Source organism: Eulemur rufifrons, chromosome 4 (assembly GCF_041146395.1).
Source record: "Eulemur rufifrons isolate Redbay chromosome 4, OSU_ERuf_1, whole genome shotgun sequence".
Classification (NCBI taxonomy): Eukaryota; Metazoa; Chordata; class Mammalia; order Primates; family Lemuridae; genus Eulemur; species Eulemur rufifrons.
The window spans coordinates 53862661-53879908 of NC_090986.1; the positions used below are offsets into that span (position 1 = coordinate 53862661).

Consider the following 17248-nt stretch of genomic DNA (forward strand, 5'->3'; position numbering starts at 1 on the left):
CGTTGCATTGGCCAACCGGTAATGTTGCCCTATTAGTGAATAAGAATAGTCGTCATAATATCAGAAATAATAATAGATAATATTTATGGAGACCTTACTACATGGGAGGCACTGTTCTAACCTCTGTACACATATTACCTCACTTAATCCTCACAGCAGCCTTTTGAAGTAAATACTATTATTACCCTCATTTTATAGTATGAGGAGACACAAAGAGATGGAGATGGTCTTTAAGGGGCACACAGCTGGTAAGAGTAAGAACCAAGATTCAAGCCCAGTAGTTTGACTCTTTAACTTTGTTCTTAACTGCTCTATTTTAGGAAAAACAACAACAACAAAAATACATTGTAAAATATTCTAATTTTTCCTTCTAACTTACACCAAGAAATATATTTAATTCAAGTTATGCAAGTAATGAAGAATAGGGAGGAAAAAATAGAAATATTAAACTATTGGAATTTTTCCCATAAAATTCCATTTCTTAGAGTTGAGCCAGTCATTTAATTACAGTATAAAAGAGAACTGTTCTGATTATCATTTTATCAGTTAAATCCCAATGAAAATTGGCTTTTCAACTCCCTTGACTCAAATAAATTTTCAGTTTCACATCTGGATTAAGACAAGTTCAAAGTCTTTGTTTTAAGTTATTCCTGTCTTTTTGCTGTCTGGTTTAAGTAATATTTTTAGCTTTGTTCTAGATGGTAAAAGACTGAACTGGGTTATCAAAAGAAGCCATATAATCTGTTTCCCAAATCTCTGTAACCAGAAGCAGAGAACAATAATTCATGTAATTATGTCAGGCAAGTGTTTAATATATTTTGTTATTGTAGTTTTTTTTGTTTGTTTTTAAGAAAGAGTTCGGTTGAACTGTGAGCCTATTTTGGGCATCACCTGTACACTTTCAATAATTCTTTGTGAAAACTGAGCTTTCCTTCCCTACTCCCATTCCAAATTCTAGGTTGTAATCTTTATATTTCTTACTACCACTGAAAGGAGGAAATATAAAAGCACGCAAAAGGTAAACACAATGGAGATGGTCACAGGTTGAGAATAATCATTTCTTTCCTAAAATCCCCTTTTCCTATTAGTTCACCACGTCAATTACCTGCAGCCCTCTTTTTTCTTATCACTACACACACTCTCCCTAAGGGAGTTCATGCTCTACCGTAACATCAACAACTGCCACAACAATGATTAACTATTATTAAGCTCTTGTTATGTACCAGACACTCTGCTGAGCACGTACAGGACTTATCTCCTTTAGTCCTCCCAATAACTTTGTGAAGTAGATGCTATTCTTCTTCCTATTTTAACATTGTGGGAGAAGGGGATAAAATAAGGGTTAGGAAGGTTGGGTAATTTGCCCAAAGTAACCATGATTGCTAGTCAAAAGCCAGTTTTCAAATCTAAGTCATTTGAATATAAAACTTGTGTTCTATACCACTTTACTAAGCTTATACTCTTTTTCCTAGTTTAAGATATAATCTATATGCTTCTAAGTTAAATCTATTAGTATAACCAATTCCTCTCCCACACATTTTAAACCTATGAATCTAGAAGCCCTCTAGACACTTTTAATCACCTTGCATTTGGCTATCTCATGAACATCTCAACTTAACATACCGAAAATTGAACTCCTGTGTAGGTTCAGCCTATTCTACCACCAAAGACAATTCTGTACTTGGTGAATCAACATACATCCAGTTAGCCAAACCAGATACCTGGAAGCCATCTCCAACTTTATTTCTGTACAATATTCACATCCATGCAGACCAAAGTGACTGTATTTCTACTCCTTTCTGTTTTGCATCTTTACAACTTGTGTAACTTACTCAGGCCCTGCAATCACATTTCCCTGTATTTAAATCATTAAATGTTTCTTTCCTTATTTTCCTTGCCCTCAGTCATGTCTCTTCTCAGAGTGATCTTTCTAAAGTAGAAATTTGACCATATCACTTCCTAGCTTAAAATGAGTTAATGGCTCCCTTAAAGATAAAACCCAAACTTCGTAGCATGGCATAGCCAGCTCTTGGCGAGTTGGCCCTGGCTGCGTGATCAGCTTCCCTCCCATCACTCCCGTGCTGGTACCCTGTTCTCTATTCCTACTTACGTCTGAGTTCTTCCAGATGTTTCATGTTCCTCTAGAAACCCTGCTTTGTACACCATTTCTGACAAGCAAGGCCTTCCTTCTTCCGGCAGCTCTGGTCTCTTAAAGCAATTCTTTAAGTCTCAGGTGTTCAGGAAGCCTTCTGTGACTGCTGTGCCTTTTCTCTCTGCCCCTCCTAGGTGTCCCCAGCTGCTCCACCACATGCTTGATATCTCTCTCATGATATTCATTATGTTATGTTATGCCATTTGTTAGCTGTTTTCTCCCCTTCTGAGAGGTCAACAGCTTTGGGTCAAGAATCAATCTCTTCCTTCATCTTCTCTCCCTCTTCTTTAGTCTGTCTTCCCCTTTCAAGAAAATATTTAGTTACTTTATATTAGTATTTATCAGCATAATGTCTGCAAACTCCTAAATTAAATATAATAGGCTTATAGCATAATAAAATATCTTCCCCCTCACTCCTCAACTTTCTCCTACTTCCCAGAGATCATCATTTTTAATTCCTATGTATTTCTTCTGGTATTTTCTTGTTCTCTATTTCTAGATAATATACATAGAGTATTTACCAATATTTCATTTTAGATATTACTGAGTTCCTGATAAGTGGTTGAGGATTTAGTTCCCTTATGCCCTCTCCCCACTTGTACACTCCTTTTATACTCATCCCTCTATCGTCGTTCATTATAATTATACCACAACTGATGGTCAAGAAAACAACCAGTGCTTATAATATTGCCACTGTGTTACTATTCCTCTTGTTTCCTCTCTTAGTTTGTTGTTGCTGGTATAACAAAACTACCTTAGACTGGGTAATTTATAAACAATAGGAACTTACTTCTCACAGTTCTGGAGGCCGGGAAGTCCAAGATCAAGCAACAGCAAATTCCATGTCTGATGAGGGTTCACTTTCTGCTTTGTAGAGGTGCCTCACCACAGTGCCATTCCATAGTGAAAGGGACTAACAGTTTCCTCTCACCTCTTTTTTAAGGCCACTATTCCCTTTCATGAGATCTCTGCTCTCATGACCTAATCGCCTTATAAAGACCCCACCTCTTAATATCATCATATTAGAGATTAGGATTCGACATACTAAGTTTGCAGGGACATCATAGCATTTCTTATTGGGCAATATTGTTATTTCTAGGTTAATACAAACTTATTTTATTAAAAAATATTGGTTAGTATTTGTACATATCTGTTACTCTTTTATCCAAATTCTACAATACATCTGTGAAATAATCAGCAATCAGTTTTGCAAATGGTCCAACACAAAGGATTTGCTATCAGTTCCCTGGCCACTGTTCTTTCCCACAGTCTGGTTTCCTCCCATGTGGTCCACGTAATCTGAACTGGCTGCTTTGGGCCGAGAACATCCAGGAATTCCTTTTGCCAATTTGCTCTTTTGCCCCTTTCCCTTTTCTGGATCCCACGTTTTCCTCTTTCTTACTTTTCCCTCTTGTTTTGCAAAATCACATCTTATAATCTCTTTCTAAGAAAACGTGTACAGACATTTGCATGTTTCAAAAATGTCCATTTTCTATCCTCATTTGTTGGTAGTGTAACCATATCTTCACTGAAAATAATTTTTCTTCAGAATTTCCATACTTGTTTTGGAATTTCTTGCCTGTCTTTTGGACATTGTTGCTATTGAGTAATCCAGTCCTACTCTGATTTCTTTCCTATGTATGTGACCTGTTTTGGTTTGTTTACTTGTTTTTAACTTCCTAGAACTTTTTAAGGATCTTCTTTGTATCCTTAGTTATCTGAAATTTCAGTGTTGTACCTTGGCTGAAGAAAATAGAATAAAGGAAGGAGAGTTTCTACCAGATCACTGAGTTATCTTTTTCCTCCTGCCCTTTAAATTTAGGTGGTTTTCAAGATGTCTCTCCTGATGCAGTTATATGCACTTCCAGAGTGTTGAATGAGTATTTTTTGTAACATGGAAATGACTTCCAAAAATATTACCCTCTTTTTTGTCTGAATTTGAGGCAGAATTTCCAGCTGACTTCCAGAAGTTATCCAGAAGTTATCTGTAGGTTCCTGCTAGCACCTTCCACTAACATGTCCCAAAGAAAACTCTCATCTCTACCTTTGTCCCCCACCAAAATCAATATTTTATTATTATTATTTTTAATATTTTCTCTTCCTCATGCCACAGGCCCCAGACATGGGTCCTTAGCAGTTCTACTCTCTTCCTGTCCTCACATCCTATTGATTCTGCTTAAGAAATATCTCATCTTTAACTCTCCCTTCTCCACTTCCCTTAACACAGTGGGATTTTGAAATTACCATTTACAATTTAAACAAGGTGATAAGTTATTCAGGTATAGAAAGGCTTTGACTGTTGCAGTTAGTCTATTTATTTAAAAGAGTTTTCATTGCAGGAGAGATGCTATAAATATTTTGAATATAAATTGACTTGTAGTTAGAGAAATTTAATTCTGGTCTATAATAAAAAATGGCTAATTTTAATTTCTATGGTTCGTATTGGAATAATGTAAATATGAATCATTTAAATACTTTATTTTACCTCATCTTTTGTTTTTATCCATACCTTTTGCATTTGTGCCTGGTATTCCTTTTGTCAAGAATGTTCCTCCCTCCCCAGTCCCTGCTGTGGCTAATTCTTGCTTATTCTTCAAGTCGTCATTCACCAGGAAGCCTGTATATATCCCTCACACTTTTCTGCTTCTGAGAGCAGAAAAGATTTCTTGTTAACCTTGGGTCCTAGGTATCCTTCATGCCTAGTAATATCCTGGCACACAGTAACAAATGCCAGGCAAATGTGTCAGTTGAGTGTTCTAAATGCATTTTTTTTTTTTTTTTTTTTGTTGAGACAGAGTCTCACTTTGTTGCCCAGGCTAGAGTGAGTGCCGTGGCGTCAGCTTAGCTCACAGCAACCTCAAACTCCTGGGCTCAAGCGATCCTACTGCCTCAGCCTCCCGAGTAGCTGGGACTACAGGCATGCGCCACTATGCCCGGCTAATTTTTTCTATATAGATTTTTAGGTGTCCATATAATGTCTTTCTATTTTTAGTAGAGACGGGGTCTCGCTCAGGCTGGTCTCGAACTCCTGACCTTGAGCAATCCACCCGCCTCGGCCTCCCAGAGTGCTAGGATTACAGGCGTGAGCCACCGCGCCCGGCCTCTAAATGCATTTTTAATATCTGAAAGAACATCTTCCTGATATGTCCCCTTATTAAACATTCGTTTTATTTCAAGAGTCTATTTGTACTTCAAGTCAGTTTTCCTTAGACATGATGTCATACATGATTAACCAAGGACATAATCAATACACCATAAAAGACTTAATTTGTAATATATCTAAAATTGTGCTTGAAACATTTAATAATAAAAAGATATTTTATAAACATCCTATAGTTCACTATAGGTTTCATTTATGAATTTATTTCCCTATATTTTTATATCACTTAGCAATTTACCAGGTGCTTTCATTTGTATTAGCTCATTTGATCCCCTTATTAAGCCTAGACAGGTATTGCCTCTATTACTGATGCCAGGAATGATTATGTAAATAGTCCAGTGTCACACAGACTGGAAGGCAGGTTGTTTTACTTTAGTATTGTATTCCTCCCATTACGTGTGTGGGAATGAAGGCCAAGAACAGCCATTGACTCTGGGGGACAAGAGCAGAGATAGAGGTTCCAGGTGGAGAGTGATGGATGGGAGAGAGAGAATGTGGACAACCACAGGCAGTCGCATTTAGCTGACGGATAGGTTGTGATGGTTAGAAGTAAGGGATAAGATTTGAAGAGCAATTGGAGTCATTGTGGGGGGAAATGGAAGAGTTAGGACTTTATACTGTGAGAACTGAGATAATGTTGAAACGTTGTAATGGGGGAATTGAATATCATCATTCTGCTGTAGAACTTATCAGTAATCTATGGGAAGAATTAGGGAAAAATTGGAAACAATGTGACTGTCTAGCCTACTCCCACAGTATTCCAGGTGAAAAAAAAATTCAGTTCTATAGTGTAGTTGAAAAAGGAACAAAATATCAGTTCAGGAGATATTGGAGAGTTTTAGTCAACAAGATTTGGCAGCTAAATAAATGTGTGAGACAAGGGAAAAGGAAGAAACAAAGCTGTGTTGTTTACAATGATGGTGGGAATGTATTCCCATCACTTCCCTGACCCCCTGTCCATCTATGACCTTTATTGTCCTGCACGAGTAGTCCCTCTAATTGAAGGACTAATCGTAGCCCTTAGTCAATTTATTCAACATATATTTAGTTAATTCAGTCAACGTATATTTATTGAACACTTTGTATGTAATACTAGCATTTTGCTAGGTGTTAAACAAAATCTATAATCCCTGTCCTCAATGAGCTCATGGCATAGTAGTAGAAACAATAAAGTAAAAACATAATATTGTAGGCTGGGCGTGGTGGCTCATGCCTGTAATCCCAGCACTCTGGGAGGCCAAGGCGGGAAGATCACTCAAGGTCGGGAGTTCAAGACCAGCCCGAGCAAGAGCGAGACCCCATCTCTACTAAAAATAGAAAGAAATTAGCCAAACAACTAAAAATATATATAGAAAAAATTAGCTGGGCATGATGGCGCATGCCTGTAGTCCCAGCTACTTGGGAGGCTGAGGCAGAAGGATCACTTGAGCCCAGGAGTTTGAGGTTGCTGTGAGCTAGGCTGACGCCACAGCACCCTAGCCTGGGAAACAGAGCCAGAGTCTGTTTCAAAAAAAATAAATAAATAAAATAATATGGTAAAGAATTTATTGGCATATGTTCTGCATGCCTCTGGGACACGGAAGGTCTCCCTGTTTAGCCCAGGGTTTAGCCCAGGTGGGTCAGGGAAGGATTTCTCAGTTCTCTATCTTGAAGGAGAGATAAGAGCTAGCTTGGTGAAGAAAGTGAAAAAGATGTTCTGTATCAAGAGAACAGCGTGCTCAAAAGCATGAAGCAGAAAACATGAAACTGTAAGTTGTTTAGTGAGCCTAATCATGTCAGCATCTATCTCCTAAGAACAATGGGATTATCCTACCAAACCATAATACAATTATCACACTCTGATAACATTGGTACAGCATAATTATCTAATATCTAGTCCATATTCAGATTTCCCCAGTTTTCCAAATAATGTCACTTGTAATTTTTCCAGTCTAGCAGCTAATCAAGGACTGTGTTATATTTAGTTGTCATGTCTCTTCAGTCTCCTTTAATCTAGAACAGTTGTCTAGCCTTTTGTTATTTCTCTCTCCTCCTTCTTTTCTTGGTCTTTCACGATATTGATAGTTTTTAGATCCCAAGCCAGTTGTGTCACAGAATGCCCCTCACTTTGGATTTATATGATTGTTTCCTCACATTTAGATTCAGGGTCAATCTTTTTGTGCAAAGTACTACACAGGCTGTGCTTCGCATCACTTCAGGAGGCATTTGATGTCAATGTAGCCTATCATTGGTGATAGCAGATTTGATTATTTGGGTAAGGTGATATCTATCCAATTTTGTTACTATTTTTTTTTTTTTTTTTAGTATCAGTGTGGATACATGATTCTTTTTTACCCTATGTATAATAATCCATTCCCATCATTATTTATTCCATACCCAAATTGTCCTAAATTTTCCCGGGGCAGCCCTTCAGTCTGTCCTCAGCACATCCCCATCTGTTTTTTAGCACTTTCTTATTTTCTGTCACAACAAGGTGTTCCTGGCTCATTTCATGCTTTCTTGGCCTCTGCCCTAGAATCAAAGACTTCTGTAAATGTTCTGGTTCTGGACTAGGTATGCTCATTGATACTGTAGTGTCATTGTCTCTGAACACTTTTGGTCCACAAAGCTAGGAAACGTATTTTTTTTTTTAACCTTGAACTTGTATTGATACCTGTAAATCCAATTAAATACTTCATGGTTCTTCCTTTCCTTCTCCCATTTCATGTTTTCTTTCCCTCAGTGAGCACCCCTATTGCCAACAACATCAACACATTTACCCATCTGCTCAGTCTTATAATACATATGTAATAGTTTTAGAACCACTGCATCAGTACCATTACCAAAAACAAATTTACTAAGGGGAAAGTTCAAAAGTTACTTGCGTTCTTTTCCCCCTTCGTTTATGATTAATGCTATCAATATAATAACAACTTCATTTGTTTCTGTTTGTTTTCAACTTTAGGATTTTTTTTTTTTCAATCTCATGCTTACTTGGAAAAGATTAAAAATGTTTTTATTTTTAAATGTTTTCTTTTATTAATCAAATATATTCACTACCTTAAATATTTGACATTAGACCTGCAGTTCTTTTTAGGAAAAATGTAGTTGAGTTTGAGTGTAAATTTTCAAATAGCCAGAAAGTTACTTATTAAACTGTCTGAAATATTTTAATGTGTTTTAATTAAAATAGCCATCAAACCACTTTAGAATTAAATTTACATGCAAACTAACAACCTCCAAATACTCTATTTCTCACCCACCTTTTTTTGTAACACCTACAAGGTTTAGAACTCTTCTAAAAATATGAAACAGAACCAGATGGAAAAAGGGCTGATCCATATTTATATTTATATGTCTGTTTATAAACTGTAAATGAGTATGTTATTTGTATTGTACTGCATTTACTTGTCAGCTGTTCTCTATAAAGGGATTGTGTCTCAAAAAAGAAAACAAAAAAGAAAATCCAGGGGAAAATAGTTTTTCATTATTTTAAATGTAACACTATGCCAGCCATACAATTTCATAAAGCAAGCCTGCAAATAACCTTTTTTGGAGAGGAAAAGTAGCCCTTAGGGTTCCTTTGAATTTGGATTGGGCCAGTAGTTCCTTTGAAGCTTTATCTCCTTCTTTCTTTGAATAATATTTAGCACTGATAAGTATACATACCTATGAATACTACAAGGATAATCTGTTGTTTGTTGAGAGAATTGACTATGTCCACATCCTTTGTTAATTATATGCAGAATGTCAATTTAAACTAATCATAATGGGGTACAGTCTTTCAGATTTTTGAGAGCCTTTATTTTTCATTATAGAAGATCAACTTTTTATGCATTCTGTAAAATTTTGTGGTGAGTGTTCTGAGTCACCTCAAGTCAAGGGACAATTATCTTCTGATTTGAAAAATCAATTGTTGGGAGCATGTTCACAAAAGTTAGCATGGAAATATAATTTTGTACGATAAGTTTCGACAGCAGAACCTCAATAACAAAAACACTCTCACACCTGGTCGATTTTAGAATAGAGGCTGATGCCTTGAAAATAACCCACTTTTATAAGGGAAATGTGATTTATGATGACCCGAGACACAGACATGACTAGAACCACATTCCATTTAAAGTTATTACGCCGTTGGACTATAAAAGAAGTATTCTGAAGTGAATCAATGGAACTCGGTCCTCTTTAGTAGACTGTCACACGGGCACTAATGAGACAGATTTCATTAAAAGATAGTTGATTTATGAGAGACTTAAAGTCCTATGTTATTTTGAAATTGCTGGCTTAGTCCTGGCATCTGATCTTTTTTCTCCCCACCATCACCATCACCGGTTTCTGTGTATGCTTTGACATTGCTATGGTAACCCTGAGGGCTGATGGAATTCCCTGCTTCTCTTTTCACAGAGGGTGATGAGACAGGAGTGATGGATAGTCTGCTGGAGGCCTTGCAGTCCGGGGCTGCCTTCCGCGACAGAAGGAAAAGGACACCAAAGCCGAAAGGTGAATGCTATACTTGCTTCATGTTACTTTCTAGGGAACGATCACAGAGAAGAACTCTTTTTTTTTTTTTTTTTTTTCCCTAATTCTTTTAAAAGTCATGTGTCAAGAATACAGTGCTATGGGCAACAACTGTTCAGAAGTTTCATAAGTTTGCTTAATCCCTTGCACAGACAAATGTCAGAGATACGCATTCCAGTTGGCCGATGTCAGTAATGCATTAACAAATCAATGCACTGAACCCAGAAAATCCTGATTAGTGTGACAAGTCTCATCTAAAGAACCATATGTACCTTATCCCAGTGGAGTTTACAGTAGCATAATTAAATGGGAAGTAAAAGTCATAACATTACTGCTTCAAGTATTTCAGGGTATTGAAGCATTACTTTGCTGCCAGAAATACTTAACCTTGGAAAAAAAGTCTGTCTAATACTGTTATACTTCTTGAGATGAGCAGACCTCTATATTAAGTTTCTTTTATATATTTTTTTAACAGATGTTCGGCAAAGTCTCAGTCCAGTGTCCCAGAGGCCTGTTCTCAAAGTTTGTAACCATGGTAATAAACCATATTCATAAATTGCACATTCTTCTTATCTACTTTTATCCTATTGATCTGTGATTTTAGTAGACTGCTGTGAAGTTCTCAAGTTTCACTATAACTAAAATAGTAAAACCGTATGGATGTACGTATTTGTTATGAGATTGTGTACTCATATTTTTCATCCTTACATTATTACCTTGAGGTTGTGTCTTAAGTTCTTCTTTCAGGTCTTGAGTGAATGTGTTTTTTTTTAATTATTATTATTTGAAGTTACCATCAAACGTTTCTGATTAGTGATGTCTAGTGCACCCTTTCAAAAGCGATGTGCTCTCATAATGCTATTTGAAGTAGTTGATTTACTATATATCTTGAAATATTGAATTTGTTATCTGTTTTATTCTACCACATTTGCCAGTACAGTTAAAACTACTTTGATCAGCATTTTGGCCAAATCATATAGATGAGCTTCATGTGATATTATTTTGAAGGGATGTGCTAAAATCACTAAAACGGTGAATTAACTTAGTCTCTGATATTTATGTAAAGCTGGCTCCTTTCCAAAAACTCTAACCAATCCTTCACTCCCAACTGCATGGAACCTTCTTCCTCTGTTTAGGCTGCCATTTTGTGTTGATTGGGATTTATTTACTTTAGTTCTTTTCCTACCATGTTAAATAATTGGGGTCGTGTTTACCTTCTATAGTCAAAAGCACCTTTATTCATTGTGAATGCTGTTTATTCAGAGTGAGATTATCACCAAAGTTTCTCAGCTTTGTAAAAGAAAAAAACTTGACAGATTTCATTTAAGGGATTTTTGGGTGCTGATGAGTTAAGTTCTAGAAATACTAACATGTGACTGACGACAGAGCAACCTGTGCCAAATTCCTAGGGAAGCCTAAAATAATTATGAGGTAAATAAGGGAAAGACACAATAGAATGATCTCTTAATATCTATATCCTTGCTGCCTGAGGTAAAGTATATATAGTAAGTAGGTGCTTAATAAATGAGAGGAAAGGTAAAGATCTGCAGCAGTATTTTAAGTAGGTTTTTTGACTTCTTTCAGTATGTTTTTGTTTTTCCTTCCCTATTACAACAATAGGGGGGAAAAGTTGGAATAAGTCAGAGAAGTTTATTGTGAATAATTAATTCCTAAATTTGGGTTTATGAATTAAAGCCATTTTGACATACCATATAATAGCCAAAGTTTAGAAGGTAGAGCTATCTTAGACCTTAGAGATTATTTTGTTTTGTAGATGAATAAATGGAAACCCAGAGAGGCTGAAAACTTCCCAAGAGTACAGAGTGAGTTAGTGACACACATGTGACCATAATACAGTTCTAATTCCTATTGTATTTCTTTTTTGAGTTCATATTGGTACTTCAGTTGTTTTTTATTGTTAATAAGATAAACAACTCAGCCCCCATTGTAAGTCATTAAAATGAAGAACCACAACCATAGCCAAACACAATGATTGTGATATGATTATAATAACATATGTATACCCATCCTATGCTTAATTAAAGTAAGTATTTTATATTGTAGAGGAAAATTATTTAAGATAACTTTGTGTACTGGCCTTGAGGAAGGCAGTCCTATGACTGTAATGTTAGTAAAGTGTCTGGGGAATAATGGCTCAGATATAATTATAAATAGTGATTTTTCTGTTTAATATATAAAAGTAGATGAGCATAGCATTTCTATAAAGCTAATATGTACTGGCTTGAGTTCTAAGGCTACTGTGATAATTAAGCTAGTAGATTATACAGCAAGCCAAAGGAGATATATCACAAAGATCAAATTCTCTCTAATATCAGTGTAATAGATTAAAGCATTTTAAAAAATTACTTTCTATTGCTATTTCTGTTGTGGCTTCCCTTCACATTTCTAAGCAAGTAGAAAGAAATCCAAACAACCAAATTTATCTTTAAGAATTTTGTGTATGGAGATAGATCTATTAGACTAGATGTTGAAAAATGTAGGATTTGGTTAAAGAAAATGTCTTCATTGCAAAAAGGGTTGTTATTTTTAGAATAGATGATATTCTGGAGTTCATTTAGTAATCTTTCTAAAAATTATTTTCATTGGAACTAGTAACCTACAACTGAACTATGTGATTGAAATATAACATTGAACCTATTTTACTTTTTAATTTGCTTCTGTGTACTTAAAAAGAAACTAATGTCTGGTATTTTATATTTTCTACAAGTATATATCTGGTCATATTATAACCTATTTTCACAATTTATAACATCATAACCTATTTTCACAATTTATAAGATTTTTTTACAATTATTTGAAATTCATTTATATCCTAAGTAAAATAATAATATTAGTAATAAGCTAGTATTTCTGAATTATTTGCCTTACTAAATGCCAAGCACTATCCTGAATGTTTTATGCATGTTATCTCATTTAATCTTCTCGGTAATTCTATCAGATAGTCAATATTTTTATCTCCATTTCATAGTTAAAAATAATCAAGGATTTAACAAGTCTGATGGCTTGTTTAAGGTCATGCAGTCAAATTTTGAATCTGGGCTTCACTTCAGAGTCTAAATTCTTAATTTCTTTGCCAAGTCATACTCTTAATACAACTGCTTGAATCAGTATCTAATCCACTTCCCATCTATGAGCTGATGATTCATGTGTACATTGTTTTCTCTTGTAACAAACATGAAGTTGAACTACTGAGACAGGACCTCTCAGAGGTTCTCCAGCCTCTGGTGTGCCTCATCTCTTGTTCCCAAGTTTAACCACTAGAGAGCACTATTTTCCTAGTCTGAGGCTTGGATTACAATGATACACTTAGGGAATTAATTACGGCTACTTTTTATTTCTTCTAATAAACTTACTATTAAAACATCTATATTAATTTTAATAAACTTATGCCCTGTTAGAAACATCATAGAATATTTAGGTTAAAAAATATATATCCAAAACCCAAATTTAAGCTTACTAGCTGTAGTTTTAATCTTTTGTTGTCTTTTACTATCTGTGTATTGTCCGTGCATTTTTAAATCATAGCCATAGTCCCAAACTTCTTAGGTTTCTTTTTATATATACACAGCATCTTTTCTTTCAGAATAAAAAGTCCTGATGAAGTTACCCTCTCAGACCTTGGGGCTAAAATGTCCCAGTATGTATTTTGGCAAACCGACCTCAAGCATTCTAACTCCAATGGGTTTCAGAAGCACAGAAATCTTACCCAGTGAATAATCAATCCGGCCTTTGTGCTGTGCTCCAAACCTCTACCAAAAATACTTCTGTTAAAACTTTTACCTGTTATCTTTCACTTTGGCTGCTAAGGCCTAGGCAGAAATTAAGTATTTGCTATTTTTTCCTTGCTAAATTTTTATTTATTCAGCAAAATTTATTAAGTACTCGCTAGGTGCTTAAGATATACAGATACCCTCCAAGAATGCACCGTCTAGTTGGGAAACAGACCAGCAATAATTCTCATACACTTGTTAAATGCCAGGATAGAGGCAACACACAAAGTCCGAAAGACCAATCCAGACTTTGTGAGGACAATCCAGATATGGCTTCTAGAAGGAACTGAAATCCAAGCTGAGATTTCAAGGATGAATAGAAATGAGGCCAAAAACCCAAGGGCAAAGGTGAGCCAAGAAGCAGCAGCAGCAGCAGCATGTATGCACTTTCTCAGGAGGCCCTTCCTGCACCCCAGCCTAAATCTTGTAGAATTGTTTGCTCCTGTAACACCCCAGTCTTCCCGATTTACAACACACACTGCCCTTATTCAGTGTCTGTCTTCCACACTAGTCATGAGTTTCATCAGAGTGGAGACAAGACAATAAAAGAGGATATCTGTCTGGTTTACTCCTCTAACCCCAGTGCTGAGCTGGAATGGCACCTGCCACATGGGTATTTAGTAAGAATGTATTGAATGAACAGACATGTTCATGTCTAAGCTTCAATGGAGCAATTAATGTATCTTGAGAAGCAAAATCAAGTCTCTAAATGTCACTGAAATAGTGGGATTTGATTTGCCACTTTCTAAAGTTCCAGCTGTGAACACAGTTAACTACCTCTCATCTCCTCCCTTAAATGTTATCTGTCATCAAAAGGAGATATTTGATCATCTGATCCGTGTTTTAACATGTTTTTGGATCAGTGGGGGGAGGGATTAAATCTATGATTGGATTACTCCTGAGAAGTGGAGGGCTACTTAATTAAATTTCTTTCCGTTAGTTAAGCAAAGTGTTACAACATTAAAACAAAACAACGCATCTGCTGATGAGTACAGGACATTATCACATTTCTGTATTCAACACAGTATATTCCAAACCTAAAGATTTTCTGTAGTCTGTATAAATAGTAAAATGTCCTCTTTTAAGTCAAGGTAATTAAAGTATTTATTAATGCATTTTTAATAAAGATTTGTGGGGTTTGGCTGTTGGTAAATCAGCTGGCCCAGTTGAAAATAAAGGATCAGATGGTGAAGAAATATACTGAGAGTCTGATGCTAGGCCAAGAAATTTTGAACTATTGAAGTTTTCAAACATGAAAATGAGAAGTCTGTGCAGTTTCATGGAACTGAAGTGACAAATGTAAGCAAGAGGGAAGAATTGCAAGGACTTCACCTCCATGCCTGTGTGGATTGGTTGCAAGGGATGGGGAAAGAGTGAGAGGGTATATCTAGGCTTGAGGAAAGAAGGAGGGTGTAGAGCTCTGGAATAAGAGACCTTCACAGAGAGTTGCTAATGTTGTGTAAGCAAAACGAGTTATCTAAAGGAGATTCTTTAAAACAAGAGAATGGCAAGTCAAGGACTGGAACTTAGGAATGGACTCTGGTGAGTAATGAAGTGAGGGAGAGGTAGAAGAGACATCAGGAAATCGGGAGGGATTGCACAGTAGGGGAGCCCATGTCATAAAGGTTGAAAGAAGAGTTTCAAGGACTTGATTTCCTCAGTTCTCTTTCTTTTCTTGATTATTTGTTTTCCTTATAACCTTTAGTATACCACTGAGTGACTAGTGTTTTTCAGGGTACATTAATTCCTGCTCTTCCTCCGGGACTTCTCTTCCTCTGTATACTCTGTACCCTCTCTGTAAAACTTTTTGTGACAAAGGTTTCACAAATAGGAATTGTCAAGCCACACCTTATGGTGCATCTGCCTGCAGTTTGATTGCATCCTCATTAGATGGTTCTCTTTTCATAAGTAGTACAGTGGGATTTTTTTTCCCAGTAATATGGATATAGAGTAATCAGGAAGAATTCTATAAACTATATGCAATTAAAACCCCTAATGATAAAACTATTTAACTGTGACAAAATAAGATAAAACATAATCAAAATTTTAGGCAAACAAGTATTATACATTTTTAGTGAACATCCATAACCTAAACAAAATCTTGCTATATTATCTTTACACTAAATCAATTCTTAATAGCCTTAATTTGGATTTGATTATCTATTTTTACTCTTCCGCTTGTATGTGGAGCTTTGAGAGATTTTTATAGAAATAAGATTGTATTGCCTCCAGGCACAGCTGCTTTGCCACTCTAAGATTTGAAGTCAGAATTAAATGTGAAGCTAGTTAGATATCTTTGAATTAGCATATTTTTCTACAAAATAACTCTAAGGGAAGCACACAAGACAGACTTTGTTGTTTACGTATCAAAACTTCACATACAGCCCCCTGCCACCCCGATCCACTCAGTCTTGTGTCCCTTTGTTTCTTGACCTACCTCTTCCTCAAGCAGCAAGAATTTGTCTTGAGGCAGAATTATGAAATTTTTAAGGTTTTCAGTGATGTCTACTGAGCACTAACTGCCTTAAGGCTTCTTTGAAAACAATGAGGACAACACCAAACAAGTCCTTGTCTAGAGAACCTTATCTATCAAGGTAGTAAATGTTGACAACTACCATTTCCATCTCTTTTTAACAATATCCTGTTTTAAAGTAGAAAGAGCATAAGGAACAATGGAGTAAAATTATATAATTTTCTAAATGTCATTGGCTTATTTTCTTCAGAAAATTTTTGCTCTTTTTCTGATGAACTTGTGCCTGCCAAATAACCTAAGAAAGGGAGCTATTAAAATACTAATTGTTTTTGACACCCTCACACTTGGGCTTTCAGACAGAATCAAATGCTACCTGTAGCTGTCAAAAGACTTAAATATATTTTTTAAGGGGATTTTTCTAGGCCAGAAATGTGAAACAATTTGGGTGATTTCACATTTTATTCAAACATCAGTCTCTTGTATTTATTATGTAGTCAAGTAAAGGGAAGAATGGACTCAGGAGGGCTCCTGCCTAGGTAAGAATGCCCTGTGGGTAGACGGGGAAAGTCTTTTCTTTTCTAATTTATAGTCATGGCAGGACAACCTTTTGGCATAGTCGTTATCAGACAGACTCTTAAGCATGAACAGGTTTGAAAAGTCTCAAGTAGTGAAGACTTCAAGTTGTTTTAAAAGAACATTTATGCAAGAAATAGCAAATGTCTTTCACTTAATGAGCATCCACAGATGTATGCTGAAGGCTGGAATAAATTTAGTGAAAAGGAGATAAAGAACTATATCATATAAGGAAAGTAATGTCCTTGACTTCTCTGAAATGGTTGTTATGATTAATATGCCTCTTGTTCTGTTTCTGTTTCATAGTGGACTATAGTTATTACGACCTTTTCAAAATTTTTGCCCACTCTGAATCTCTCCCTTTCCTAGTAGCAGAAGTTCAGAATCTGGGCTTTATAAGGCGTGAAGGAGCTCAGAAAATTTCACCCCAAAATATGACTCCTTGGTATAAACAGTATTTTGAATTAAAGGCCCTTAGAGATCAACAGGCCTTGGCAGGGGCTTTCTTTTCTCTGCATATCCAGACAGACCCATCAAAGGAACAATTGACTTCCCTTCCCCTCCCTGTTATCTCAATGTATTACAGGAAAGAAGATCAAGAA

General features: G+C 36.0%; 1 protein-coding gene across 5 annotated transcripts in view; it reads left to right on the forward strand.

Annotated features, from left to right (window-relative positions):
• DIAPH3 (diaphanous related formin 3) overlaps nt 1-17248 on the forward strand; it is a 464837-nt gene that overhangs the window by 339301 nt on the left and 108288 nt on the right. For 4 of the 5 annotated variants that reach the window (XM_069467186.1, XM_069467187.1, XM_069467188.1 and 1 more), the window contains 2 exons: nt 9696-9791; nt 10285-10344. In XM_069467186.1, coding sequence (XP_069323287.1) covers nt 9696-9791; nt 10285-10344 — 156 coding nt within the window. Of the gene's footprint in view, nt 1-9695; nt 9792-10284; nt 10371-17248 lie in introns of those variants that run through there. The other variant, XM_069467190.1, reaches the window with a different exon arrangement.